This window comes from Diabrotica virgifera, chromosome 7 (assembly GCF_917563875.1).
Source record: "Diabrotica virgifera virgifera chromosome 7, PGI_DIABVI_V3a".
NCBI lineage: Eukaryota > Metazoa > Arthropoda > Insecta > Coleoptera > Chrysomelidae > Diabrotica > Diabrotica virgifera.
Genome location: NC_065449.1, coordinates 27,413,468 through 27,428,165, shown reverse-complemented (window position 1 = coordinate 27,428,165; position 14,698 = coordinate 27,413,468). Strand labels below are relative to the sequence as shown.

The window sequence follows — 14,698 nt, the reverse complement described above, 5'->3', positions numbered from 1 at the left end:
AAAATATTTCCGCTTCAAAATAAGCTGTCCTACATATTAAAGTAATGACAAATATAAATTTGATGTCACATCTCCATCTACAATGGTATAAAAAGAATACACTTTTTACCACACGTCGATATGTTATAAGGTTAAAATAATTAATTTTTGACATAAAACATATTTAGCTACAATCCACCAATAAATTAATGTCTAATTACTCTAAAAACAATAATAAAATGAGTTAAATAATTAATAAGTCCATAAAAGCTAATGTATTTGTAGCACCTATTCGAACACTTGCGCCTCTAACGGCGATTGCTGAAAGTTGAATTAGAGGTTGAAAAGTTAGCCCACAAACGATGCACTGCGTTTCGACTCCTTCTTACAGGTCTTCATATTTGACACCCTGTATCTCGGTTATTATAAACTTTGTACTAAGGTAAGTTAGCTTAAATCAGCCTATTTTAACCTGAGGAACCTGAGGTTAAGCTATGGCCCATTCTTTACCAAACACCCTGTATATTTGAAATAGGAATGGGCAAAAACCTTACCTTTGAGCACTGGTACGCCCAGGATATGGCGTGAGCAAAAGTGTAACACAGATCTGACCTATGTAGAACATTAAACAATGATCCACCTTCGGCATATTCCATTACTAGACAAAAGTGCATGCCTTTGGTACAAGCTCCATATAATCTCACTATGTTTTCATGATAAACTCTAGATAACTGCCTAACTTCTACTAAAAATGCCTTTTTTTCTTCTTCTCTAGTAATGTTTTTCACAGCCACATATGCATTATTCCATATTCCTTTATATACTACTCCAAAACTGCCTTCCCCTACAATCTAAAACATATTTTCAATAGCTGTCAACATTGTAATAAATCTTTAAAAAATATAACATTACAACGGACAAGTCATGTGCAACAATTAACACAATAATAAAAATGGCAGCATACATCATAGAGACGTACACATACTCTGGGCTAATTAGTAAAATACAAGGAAAAGTTATTTACCAGCAATTTTATTGCTGAAATCGAATCTTATGATTGTATATATTAATAATATAGGTATGCAAAGTCCGCAGATAGTGTGCTACTTTTTTTATAAACAAAATGGCGCTCGAAAATCGTGTTTTTTTTTCAATTATTGCTCTATAACTCCAAAGATTTTAACTTTACACCAAAAATACCCTAATAAAAATTTACCGTAATTAAATTCTGCATAGAGACGTGCTTTTCCCGATTTACTTCGACGAAAATTTACCCCGGAAAATGCGGGTTTTTCCAACAAAATCTTTAATTTTCAACTAAAATTTTAGATAAGTTTATCAATAATTAAATAACTTGGTAATACAAAAGTTCTTTTCGTATAGATTATAATTCCAAACGCCGATGGGAATTGAATCAACAGTTTAGCAGCAATTGAATTGTTAATTAAAAATTGGTCACTATAATAACCACAATAATTACGATACATAAGAATAACTATGATTTTTGTATAAAAAGACACTGTACCTATCTAATGTACTTTACAGAATTGAAATTGGACTATTTCAGGACCTCAACAGGTCAAATTTGACCGGCATTTACGGCAAACGTATAAACAATAGGGTCATAATTTTCGAACCTTCACCTTTTTATTTTTGTCCTTTCTCCACACCAATTTTCATATCTATGAAAATTGCCAAAAATAGCAAAATTCCAATCAAAAATTAGGTTGGAGAAAATGTAATCTCAAAGTTCAAAATCGGAATATGTTAAAAAAATGCATTTTTTCGGCTTCCCATAGAGCAATTTTCTTCATTTTTTTTTTGTTCCCAAGTAACTCGAGTAGAGCCATCTAAGTAACGCATTATTAAATGTCAAACTTGCTTTTGTTTTTTATAATGGATTAATTTATGATAAGAAAAGAAAACTACATATTTTTCCAGTTGTAGATTTTTTTCAGATACACTTACTACAAGTGTACCTTTTAACGTTAAAAACACAAATATTCTCAATTGGGGTATGGAGAACAAGCCTACGTACTTTCCGATGAGGCTCCAATAAGAGCCGAAAATCGCGATTCAAGGGACTGGACTGCGCTCCGTATTCTAATTGAAAAGTAAGATTGTTTTGCCTTCGCATTGCAACTGAATTAAAAATAAAATTTTTATTTTATTTTTATATTGGTCTTTACTCCTTCGAGTAACTAGGTCCATTTTCTGTTGGAATTTACCAGCTGAACAGACGGGGTCGTGAATTGTAAGTTTTTTGAATTCCCTCTTGTCTTCTTCGCTTCAGCATCCATTTGGCTTGCAAATTTTAGAAGCCTTGGAGGTGTTACCAAGGAAATGGACCAATAAGTTTTCGATTTAAAAATCTTTTTAAAAAAAGTAGTTTTTAATTGTTTCAAACATGTTGCATGTTGTGGTTAGGTTTTATTTTGTAAAATGTATTACTAATAAATTATTTTTATTTCTTTATTTGCTACAGTTTTACATTGATTACCGGATTGATAATCAGTAATCGTCAATTGTCAATTCAGTCATTGTAATTTAAAACCTAATGAATTTATTTTGGACTTTTTCAAGCTTGGCTATATGGACTTCATAAGTGGGTGACCAAACAACTGAGCAATACTCAAGAACAGATCTAACTAGGGAAAAATAAATCAGTCTGATGGAATTAATGTTATGCAAACATCTAGAAGTTCTAATAATGAAGCCTAACATTTTAAATGCCTGGTTATTCACATAATCAAAATGAGCGCAAAAATTTAGTTTGGAATCTAATTGAACACCTAGATCTCTTACAGTTGATACAGCCTTCAGTGGTTCTTCAGCTAATTTGTAATTATAAAAGAAGTTGTTAATTCTTCTACAGAAACTAATAAAGTGACATTTTCCAACATTAATACTCATTTGGTTCCAATTGCACCATGCCATAATTTTGTTAATATCATTTTGAAGTTTTTCACAATCTGAGACAGACTCGATAATTCTATAGATTTTTAAATCATCAGCAAATAGCAGAAATTTAGAGTTAATTTGAGATTTAATGTCATTAACAAATATATTAAAAGGGAAAGGCCCTAAGTGGCTTCCTTGTGGAACACCAGATGTTACGGAAATTTCACTAGATTGAAAGTGTTTAATTTTAACAAGTTGTGTTCTGCTAGTTAGGTAACTACATAACCAGTTATACAGATTGCGCGTAAATCCAATAGCTTTAAGCTTGTTACATAACAATTTATGATTCACAGTGTCAAATGCTTTGGATAATTTGTATAATAATACAGATTAACTTTTTGTATAGATAGCTTTTTGTATTGCATTCGATATAGATAACTTGTATTGCTTTGTATAATAATACAGATTAACTTTTAGTATTGTAACCGTAGATATAGTCAGTGTTAGGATTTTAGAGTTTAACATTATTGTAATTGGGCTTGCCCGTTGATAAATAAAATAAAATAAAATAAAATGATGCCTCCTCTACATATCAGCAGACGCGTCTGCGGATGCATCTGCGGACGCATCTGCCGATGTATCTGATGCCTCCTCTACATATGAGCAGACTCGTCCGGGGATGCAGCTGCGGACGCATCTGCCGATGTAGCTGATGCCCCCTCTACATATCAGCAGACACATCCCCGTATGCATCCGCAGATGTGTAGATGGGGTAATTTGATCGTCTGTTGGTGGTCTGTTGTTTATTTTTCGCGTCGGCAGATGCAAAAAATAAACAACAGACGACCAAATTACCCCATCTACACATCTGCGGATGCATACGGGGATGTCATCCACGGACGCGTCTGCTGATATGTAGAGGAGGCATCAGATACATCAGCAGATGCGTCCGCAGATGCATCCGCAGACGCGTCTGCTCATATGTAGAGGAGGCATCAGATACATCGGCAGATGCATCCGCAGATGCATCCGCAGACGCGTCTGCTGATATGTAGAGGAGGCATGAGATATACCTACTGATAGAAAGGGTTGAAAAATACAAATAACTGGGAACCTGGATTTCAGACAGTAATGATCAAACAACAGAAATAAGGGCCATAATAGAAATAGCAAGAAATTCATTAATGAAAACAATTCTCTGCAATAAAGACCATAGATTAACTGAGAGTAAGAGTTCTGAGATGTTATGTGTTTTCAATACTACAATATGGACTTGAAAGTCTGGATACTAAAGCAAGAATGACATTCATTTGAAATGTGGTTACAGAAGGATGCTTAGCATAGGATGAACACAGAAGATAATGAATACGGAAGCATTGCGAGAAATGAGTAAAGAATACGAAATAATAAACATAATAAAAATAAGAAAGTTACAATATCTGGAATACATAATGAGGGGACAGCAATATGAATTGCTAAGACTGATACAGGGAGGGATAAAAAGAGATATAGGAAGGAGGAGAATCTCATCGCTGAAAAAAGGGACTGCTTTAAATGCAGTGCAAGAGCAGCGGTAGTTAGAGTAAAGATGATGGTAAAGTGATGATAATATCCAACATCCGATTAGGAGACGGCACTTAAAGAAGAAGAAGAATCTTCACATGTCTTATATCGAGGGCTGAGAACCACAAGGTTTCAAGCGACAGTTTGTACAAAACTTGTTTTTTAACAGAAATCTATTGTTCTTTGAGTTCTGCATCACATGGTATTGAAAGTTCTGCCATTCGTTAACATATAGCGCCACAGTCAACAGTGAAATCTAGTTCCAAGCGCACGAAATGCTTTAAAGTTCGAACCATATGGTTCCATGTACTACAGTGAGAGTATTGGTGAAAGTTAAATGTCAGTTTTATCAGTTAAAATTACCATTTTCTTGTTTTGCAATGTCCTCTATGTCCCAAAATGAATTTTGGGCGCATTATTGTAGCTCCGCTTCTGAATATCTACTTCTTCTTAAAGTTCCGCTCCTATCAGAGATTTGAAATCATTCTGGCAATTATAATTTTGTTGGTTACGCACCAGAATAGTTCAATTGAGCTGCATCCAAACCATTCACGGAGATTGCGTAGCCACGATATTTTACGTCTTCCTACGCTTCTTCTGCCTTTGATTTTGCCCTGCATTATATTCCTTAATAATTCGTATTTTTCACCTCTCATGATGTGCCCCAAGTATTTCAACTTCCTGATTTTTATGGAATTTAAAATTTCGCATTGTTTTCCTAGTTGTTCGAGCACTTGTGCATTTGTTTTACGATCTGTCCATGATATTTTCAGAATACGTCTATAACACCACATTTCGAATGCTTCCAGGTTTTTAATGTTGAATTGTTTTAGTGTCCTTGCCTCAACCCCATACAAAAGGGTGGAGAAAATATAACAACGAAGCATTCTTATCCGGAGCACTATATTGATATTGTGATTACAGAAAAGTTTTCTCATTCTGTTAAAAATGGATCGTGCAATTTCAATGCGGCATCTTATTTCTTTTGTCTGATCAGTATCTTCTGTGATCCATGCTCCAAGGTATTTGGTATTTGTAGGAAGATATTTGCTCAATTTCTGTATTATCCAGTACTAGTCTAACTCTGATGTTTTGTGCTTTTGTAAATACCATGAACTTGGTTTTCTTCAAATTTATTTTTAGTCCATAATCGTTGCAATGTATATTTAGTTGTTGAGCAAGGTGTTGCAATTCTTCCAGTGTTCCCGCTAGAAGTACGGTATCGTCAGTCGACGAATATCTACTAAAAAATAGCAATGAAAAATTATGAAAATAATTAATTTGATTAATTATAAATTAATTAATTAATTAATTACATATAATTTATAAATTAACTAATTAACTAAATTAATTAATTAAAATATTTAATTTTAGTAAATTTCTATGCTTCCTTAATTTTCTTCTTCCTTCGTTTTTAAAAATTCTTCCAACATCATGGTATACACTATTATTGTTTTTAGTGCTACAAAGTCAATAAAGTCTACAATGTTGACATAATATGTCATAATATGACATTTTTAAAACTTCAAATTTATTTAGGGACACAAAGTTACAAGTACAGCGGTTACAGTGCCCTAAGGTTCCAAGTACAAGTGTAACATTTAAAAAAAAACATGAAATTTGCATTTTATATCACAATGACACCATTGATTTAAGAATCACTGTATTACCAAGTCCTTAAACAATAATATATCGTCGGCTTACTGCCAAAACCAACTAACTCCACTTTTTAAAGTTTTGAGAAATCTACGTTTTAAACTTTAATTTGAAATGAAAAATCGTGTAGATTTAAAAATGATTTAATGACTGAAAAATATTAAAGTAAATAACATTTTAAACAAAACATTTTGTAAAAAAATTATTAAAATGAAGCAAAAGTTAAAAAAAAGTAAAAAAAAAACATTTTTTTCCGGCACTTGTCGGGTTTTGGCTGTACAAATTTAGTCAACTTCCAGGTCGCTTTGAACATCACTGTCCTCCATATCAGGCTCAGGTATACTGTCTTCGATGTCGTTCGAGGTCGGTAACGACTTATAGTATTGATGAAATTCATCTGGAATGACTCCTGTTTTGCACAGTTTTAATAGATCCTGTTTTTTTTTAAACTGATGGGCCGAGGTTTGGAGTATGCCTTTTTAAAATCTATTTCTCTCAGATTAAGAGGACGACCTTTACCAAAAATTTTTATTTCTTTGTATTCCGAACTGTGATCGTACCTGTAGAACACAATGCCTGGTTTGGATTTTAAATATTTCAAGCATTTTACTTGTAGCCAGTTAACTTTTTCTCCATTTGTATTTTTTGTTCGATTTTTCATTATTAGTTTTGACAGGGCCTTTAAGTCAAAAAAGTCCTTATACTTCAGTTCTTCTACAATATACGGTTTCTTGCCAGATCTACACGTCCTTGCCATACGGAAAATATTAAGCCAATCATGCATGGTGTAAACTGGAACATACTTTTGCGCCTTTTCTATAGCACTATGCATGCTGTCTACCTCCATGTAACTATGTCCACTCTCGAGAAATTTTTGTTCTATCACAGATAAGTTGGGATTTGTTTGTACTAAATACAAAAGCAAGGCACTAATATTCTGATTGCGGTTCTGTCCGCTGCAAGTGTCAGAGAAAAGAAAAAGTTCAGTAATATCTGTCGAGAGTTTATCGATATACTTTAATAGACACGTGCCGATTTCCAGCCTTCCTCTTTTTCCATTTAGCTCGGTCCATGAAAAGCAGTATGAGTTGTTGGGTATTGCCAACTCATACACCGTTAAGTTGTAAGTACAAATCTTACGGCTATAATACATCGGACTTACATCGCTACTTGGAATCTGTAATACGCATTGCAGATCAAAAGTGCAGCACATAAAGTTACTCTCTCTATGTGCTCTTTCTTTATCTTCCATTTTGGCCCTGTAACAATCGTTCTTTCGCATAATGTGACTTTCGTAATTCTCTTCCAATTCCTTCCTTTTCTCCAAATCAGCTGTCTTATATTTGGCACATATCTGACATTGATCTTTTTTAGGTGTGAAAAAAGACATGTTATAATTGTTGCAGAATACTCTTCTATAAGTTATTTGGGAAACCGGCGTTAGATTCTCATTTTCGCACATCTCTTTATACAAGCTGTACATTTTTGCAATACTCAATTTGCAGTCAAGGTACTGCCTCTTCGTAGATTGTCTAGTATAGTGGGATTCCATAGTGGGAAAGCTTTCAATGTGTTTTTTAACGACTTCTAAATCAGAATCAGCTGTTTTATTATGGGGTACATTTTTACCCCTTTTGTCATTGCCAACAAATAAACCTCCTTCTCCTTTAAACCTGAAGGCATGTTCAACAACGTCTTTGCATACACAAAGTGTATCATCTAAAACAGAATCACCTAAAACCATTGCCAAATCATTAATTTCTCTTTCTTTGTCGAGGTCTAAATCATCGAAACCAGATTCTGTCGTAATACTCGAGCTATTTAAACCTATTGGTATTCCAAATGGAGATAATTCGACAGTTTCCTCTTTTTTTGATTGTAACAAATTATTATCGATAACATCAGTGTCTAAATTAGCACACAAGTTGCCATCTACCACCATTCCATCGTCTAATAAAAAAACGTAAATACCGATATTAAAATAAAAACCTAATATTATTATCAACACTTACCATTAAGTAATTCAGCTTCTAATGCCATGCTTAATATACGAGAACAACGGGAAGACATTTTTAACTAATAAAACTTTTCCACAAATTAACAAAAAAATTCACCAACTGTAACACAAAATAAATCTATCTATGTTTAAAATGTTTAAAATTGAAGACACATGGGCGCCGACAAGTCCAGACATTTACTGGAGAAGAATTGCATATCTGCAAATTTCTAAATACCTACCGAATTATCTACGTGCAATATCGTATTACGCTGAGAACTAAAGACAGTTTTTTTTTTTTTTTTTTTTTATAATTGGCTTTGGCATGAACCAATTAGCCAGACTTATTTTTTATTTATGAAATATAAAGGGAGCATTTTTTTTTTTGATCCAATATAAATAAATTGATTTTTCAAATTCTCACACCCTAGGATAAATGTTATTGTGTTAGTAAAATGTGTGTTTCTGTTTAGTGCATTTTTTTATATGTATATTTTTTTTTATTTTTTTTTAATTATATTTTTGTTTTTTTTTAATGCTTTATTTATGTAGTATTTTGTTTAGTTTTATTTCCTTTTTTTTTTTCATTGTTTTTTTTTTGTTTTTTTTTTTATTTGTTTATCATTATTTTACTTTTTTTTTAACTTTTTTTTTTTTTAATTATTTTTTTTTTTTGTTAATTTTTTCGTGAACACACTTACAATAATATTTTGTATCGCAGAATTGCTTACAATGGTGTTAGTTTTTTACAATTTCATTTTGCAACGAATTAAATGATTATACAAACATTGATATAAGTTAATATTATTACTAAAAATTATACAATTTAGACTGGTTGGCAAACAAAATTTGAGATTTACCATTTCTTCGAAAAATGATTCTATGCTCTTCTTATTTCTTGAACATTCTAGGATTACATGGTTCATATCACCAACTTCTCCGCATGGACAATATGGGTTTTCATCCAGTCCTATTTTATATTTGTACAAAGGAGTCATAGCATGATTAGATCTTATTCTGTTTATTGTAACAATGAAGTTTCGTTTGGTTAATTCATGAAACCAGCTTTTCAATGGTATGTTATTTTGGTGGCCGACATAGTTAAGCCCTGTGACTGATGAATTATATTCTTGCTGCCACAATTGTTTTAAATGTGAAGTAAACTTGGAGGTAAGATCTGTATATGGAACAATATTGGTGGTTAGATGGTAGCCTGTGTCAGTGGCTGATTTGGCTAGTGTATCCACTGCATCATTACCTTTTATTCCTGAGTGCCCTTTAATCCACACTACAGTTATTGTTTTCCTTTGTTTTGTTGCTTCAAAGTTCAGTTTTAATATTTCTGCCTCTATGTTAGTAAGGTTTTTCGATGATTTCAAGTTTGTTATTCGGTCAACTGCACTTTTACTGTCAGTGAATATAACATGATTCTGTGTGTTTCTCGACTGGACGTATCTAAATGCATTTGCTATGGCAATTGTTTCGGCGGTATATATGGAACACTCATCTGGTAGCTTGAACTTGTAATATTGGGAAGAGTTTGCGTCATAAAAGGCACAGCCTACTTTTCCATTCAACTTGGATCCGTCAGTATATATGTATTGGTGTTCAGGCCATCTTCCATTAATGGTTTCTAGAAAGTTTTCTTTTGGGTCCAGGTAGTATGTTTTTATATGTTTTGAAAAGAAAACATGGGGAGGTTCGGTGTAGATAGGTATAGTTTTGTTGATAGACAGGGAGTTAGAGATTTGTGCCAGTGTGGTATAGCTGTTTACTAGGAGTGGAGTAGCTTTTGAGTGCCAATATGGATGGGTGAGTACTAGGACAGTGAGGTCGTGAATGTTACGAAGATAGCTGGCTTCTTTGGATATGGCTTTAGCCATAAATTTATGACTAATTAGCTGCCTTCTGAAAGATAGTGGAGGTTCTACAGATTCGACTTCTATAATATTTATTGGGGTAGATTTAAGATAACCAAGACATATTCTCAAACTTGTGTTTTTCTGGGTCTCTATTTTGTTTCGGTGAGTATGTGCTGCTGTTCCATATAGGTGACTGCCATAGTCTAATATACTTCTAACCATTGTTTTATAGAACAGTAAAGCGGTATTTGGATCTGCTCCCCATTTGGTATGGCAGAATGCTCTCAAAATATTCATAGCGTTCTCGGTTTTTTTTATTGCATGGTGGATGGTATCTTTCCACAGTAATTTTCTGTCCAAATAGAGTCCAAGGTATTTAACACAATTTTTGATTGGAAGAAGATATGGTCCCAGTTGTAACTGTACTTGAGTTATGTCCCTTTTTTTAGTAAAAATACACACTTCAGATTTTTTTTCAGAAAGAATTAAGTTGTTTGAATCTAACCAGTGCTTAACTGACCATAGGTTTGTGTTTAAAATGTTCTGACAATTTGAAATAGTAGTACCGTTGGTGTAGATAACTATATCATCAGCAAACTGTATCATATTCACGTTATTCAAATTTACTTCGAAGTCCATTGTATATAGTATAAAAAGTAGCGGGCTGAGTATGCTGCCTTGAGGGAGTCCTAAATTCGATGTTCGGGATCCTTGAAGATTTTGGTTTAATTTTAGTGAAAGTCGTCTATCGGAGTATAGTGAAATTAAAAATGAACATATTTCATGAGGTATTCCTATTGATGTCAGCTTATGGTATAAAATGTTTAAATTTACGTTATCAAAAGCCGAGGAAAGGTCAATAAAAACTGCAGCTGTATGTTTTTTTATTGTATATCCTGTCAGTATATCTGTAACGAGAACAGTAATAGCTTCGAGAGTGGACCTACATTTCCGGAAACCATATTGTGAGTTTGGTAGGATGTGTTCAAATTCTAGCCATTGTTCTAATCGATTCTTTATTATTCTTTCCAAAGTTTTAAGAATACAAGATGCCAGGGATATAGGTCTGTACGAACTTGAGAGGTCTAGCGGTTTGTCTTTCTTTTTAATAGGTAATATTATATAGTTCTTCCAGCTATCCGGAATAGGACTTGCACCAGTCCAGATACTATTATAGATTTCTAATAGAGACTTTTTATGTTTAAATGGGAGGTGAAACAGCATGGAGTAAGTTATATTGTCCTCGCCTGGTGAAGTATTATTAGATAGTTTCAACGATCTTTCTAATTCCCACATCTCAAAACGTTCAAGTAAGTACAAGTTGTTTCTGGGAACAGTTTTTAAAGATAACTGATTGTATTCTATGCATTCTTTTGCCCAGTCTGGTGAGATTGTGGCATGGAATTCTTCTATCCAATTCGCTTCCAGATCAATAGGTAACTTATTCTGCTGCTTACGATTCTTAAAACTATTTACCTTTTTCCATACTTCAGTGATGGGAGTTGTCTGATTTAGGCTCTCAACATATTTCCTCCACTGAATTCTTTTTGTTTCTTTGAATGTTTTTTTTGCGATGGCATCAACTCGTTTGAATTCAAGTAAATTTTGTATGTTTGGGTTTTCTTTCCATAATCTGAAAGCTTCTTTTCTCCTATGAGCAATGTTGTTGCAGGTCTCATTCCACCATTGTTTTGGTTTGTGCTTCCAGTACTTATTTCTTATTATTGTTCTTTTCGGGATACAAATGTTTGCAGCTGAGTTTATCGTGTCTATGAAATTGTTGTAGTTACATGCGGTGCTCATTTCCTCTAGTGTTGTCGTGTACAGATTCCAGTTGGCTCTTTTAAGAACCCATATGTTGTGAACTGGACCATAGGTTTGTACGCCTGAGTCAGAGTTATTAAACTTCATATATATAGGAAGGTGATTGGATCCATGAGGATCCTGTATGACTGACCAAGATATTAAATGTACTATGTCTTGCGTACAAATAGACAGATCAATGGCACTTTTTCTACCTGACGTAACAAGTGTGGGTGCACCATCATTGAGATACACAAGATTGCAGTGATTAATAGCATTGAGCAAAGAAACACCATAGACATCATTAAACTCACAACCCCAAGAAAGATGATGAGCGTTGAAATCTCCAGCAATTATAAAAGGTCGTGGTAAGTTTTCGAAAAATTGTATCCATTCTCTTACTTCTATCCGAGTCTTTGGTTTAATGTATATTGACAATATGTACACTGCTTTGTTATTAGGTAGAAGTTTCACTTCGATGCATGTACACATCATTCTTGCTGGTTTCTGTACTACGACTTCTGAAAATAATCTATTGGATTTTACTAGTATGGCTACCCCACCGTAACCATCCATACGATCTGACCGAACAATATTATAACCTTGGAAGTTATAAAACCTTTCCTGTTTGAACCAGGTCTCTGACAAAGCTGCTATGGTAGTTTCTGTTGTATTTAAGAGATATTCTAAGTTTTCTTTATTGCCAACTGCAGATCTGCAGTTCCACTGTAAAATGTTGAGTTTGTTTATAGCTGAGAAGACGACGAAGTAGTTGGTATATTGTGCACGTTTAATAATTGTTTACTAATTAATATTTGCTGTAAGTCTTGTTTAGTAACATTGGGATTATTAGTTTCCCTAAAATTTTTAAAAAGTTCGGTAACAATAGTAAAAATTATATCTAAAATATCAGAGTTTGACTCTGTTTGTAGCGTGTGAGAATTTGAATTTAAATTATTTTTATATGAAGGACTATTTATAATTGGAATATTAGTTCCTGATTGTCTAAAGTTAAATGTGTATTCTGGATCTGACTGTGTCAAGACAGGACTATTTGGTCTCTGCCTTTTGCTGCCTTTAGAAGATTTGACGACTGTATATTTATTATGATTACTATTGGCCGAAAATGTGAATGGACGAGTAACAGAAGAGCTATTTAAACTTTGGTTAACAAGAGGGTAATTAGAAGAAGGCAAATTTTGTTGATGAGAATCTTTAATAATGTTATTTGATGTTACGTCTGCATAAGATTTGCGGGGAATTTGTTTGTTGGCATCATGGTAATTAATATTACTATTAGTCATGCATTCTTTAATTAATTTCTGTCTTTTGAATTCTGGACATGACTTAAGATTTGTTGTGAAGTGGTCTCCCATACAACTAAAACATTTTGGGGTTAATGTTGTTTCCTGACACTCTTTTGTATTATGGTCTTTCTGGCAATTGTTACAACGGGGGTTACTCCTACAATGCTTCCCCTGGTGGCCAAATCGCAAACAGTTGAAACAAAGCAGGACTTTTTGTTGATATGGTTCAATTTCTTTCAACACCTTATTTATAGTAACGTATTTTGGAAGTACTTGTGTTTTAAAGCTTACTACACACGATTTAGTAGGAACATAATTTATTTTATCATCGGTAACCGTTTTTCTATTTATTCTAGAAACGTTTACTACCTCAAAATTAGAATTTATTTCGAATTTTTTAATTTTATTTTTAAGATATTCATCGGAGAATTCTGTTGAGACATCCCGTATAACACCTTGTCTAATAATAATAAATTTAGGTATATAAACATCCAAATTGTTTTTAACAAAAACCGGATCGTCTTTCTTGTCGATAAGGTAATTAGCGTTTTTAGAATCCGTAAATTTAATTCTTAATTTATTTCTGCCAATTGTATTGATACTAATTATTTTATTATCTAATTCTGGGAATTTTGTAAGAATAATGTCACCAATTTTTAATGCATTAAGTTTACCTTTAAGATCGCTATCTTTATTTTCAACATATATATGGAACGGTCCACGGTCATTTATGGTATACTTAAAAATTTCTTTTTGTTTGTCATCGTTAGATTTAATAGGATCGGAAGTACTTACAGTTTGGTTGAGTTCAGCCTTACTAAAACCTTTAAAATTGCTAGGGGATTCCATTTCAATATCTGGACTACTAAGGGTGGTATTGGGAGGTCCATCAGGTTCAGGGGGCGGTTTACCGCCCGTGTCCGCACTCATTTAATTAAAAAATAGAAACAAAAACGCGAGTTATTAGTCTATATATTATTTGAATAATTATCGATACTTATTATTCGTATTTGTAAAGCGTTTAGATTACTCGTCAGCACCGGCTATTGACACGTCCGACTCACACGAGAACTAAAACTAGAATGATGTAAAGACAGTTATCATGAAATATACCGAAATAGTACAGTGAAAATAACTTAACTTGCACTTGTCTGGTTTTGGCAGAACTATAATATTGTAAATGATAAAATATTATTTTATTTTAACAGACAACTGCACATATCTGTTTTTGGCTGAATAAAAGTGTCATCATTGGAGTTAGTTGTTTTGAGACCCTTCTGTTTCTCACATTTAAAATCTGTCTGGGCGTGTCTGGTTTCATCAGTACATTCTTTGATAATTATTAAGTACAAAGGCGTACTTAACTCAGAATTGACAAAAAGTGGAGTTAGTGGGTTTTGGCAGTAAGCCGACGATATGACATATCTAGCAAAGTATAATTTTGTCATAACCGTTTTATTTGACAGCAAACTTTAAAATTCGTTTCCTGAAAATTTTTGTGAATGTCGCTTGGAACCCTATGGTTTTCAGCCCTCGATATATTATCACAAAAGTGCAGGCAGCAAACTTTTTCTTTTATAATATCCAACAAGGATAAATCTGAATACATACTAAATGATGGTGTGCAAACA

The 14,698-nt window shown here is 33.3% G+C and overlaps 1 protein-coding gene across 2 annotated transcripts in view; it reads right to left on the bottom strand.

Moving 5' to 3' along the window:
• The window catches only part of LOC114329340 (mitogen-activated protein kinase kinase kinase 7), a 93,811-nt gene that overhangs the window by 78,657 nt on the left and 456 nt on the right, over nucleotides 1–14,698 (bottom strand). The window contains exon 2 of one of the 2 annotated variants that reach the window (XM_028278399.2): nucleotides 534–830. The exons of the other annotated variant lie outside the window; for it this stretch is intronic. Within the exon in view, the coding sequence (XP_028134200.1) occupies nucleotides 534–830 (297 nt within the window). The remainder of the gene's footprint in view (nucleotides 1–533; nucleotides 831–14,698) is intronic. 2 annotated transcript variants of the gene reach the window in all.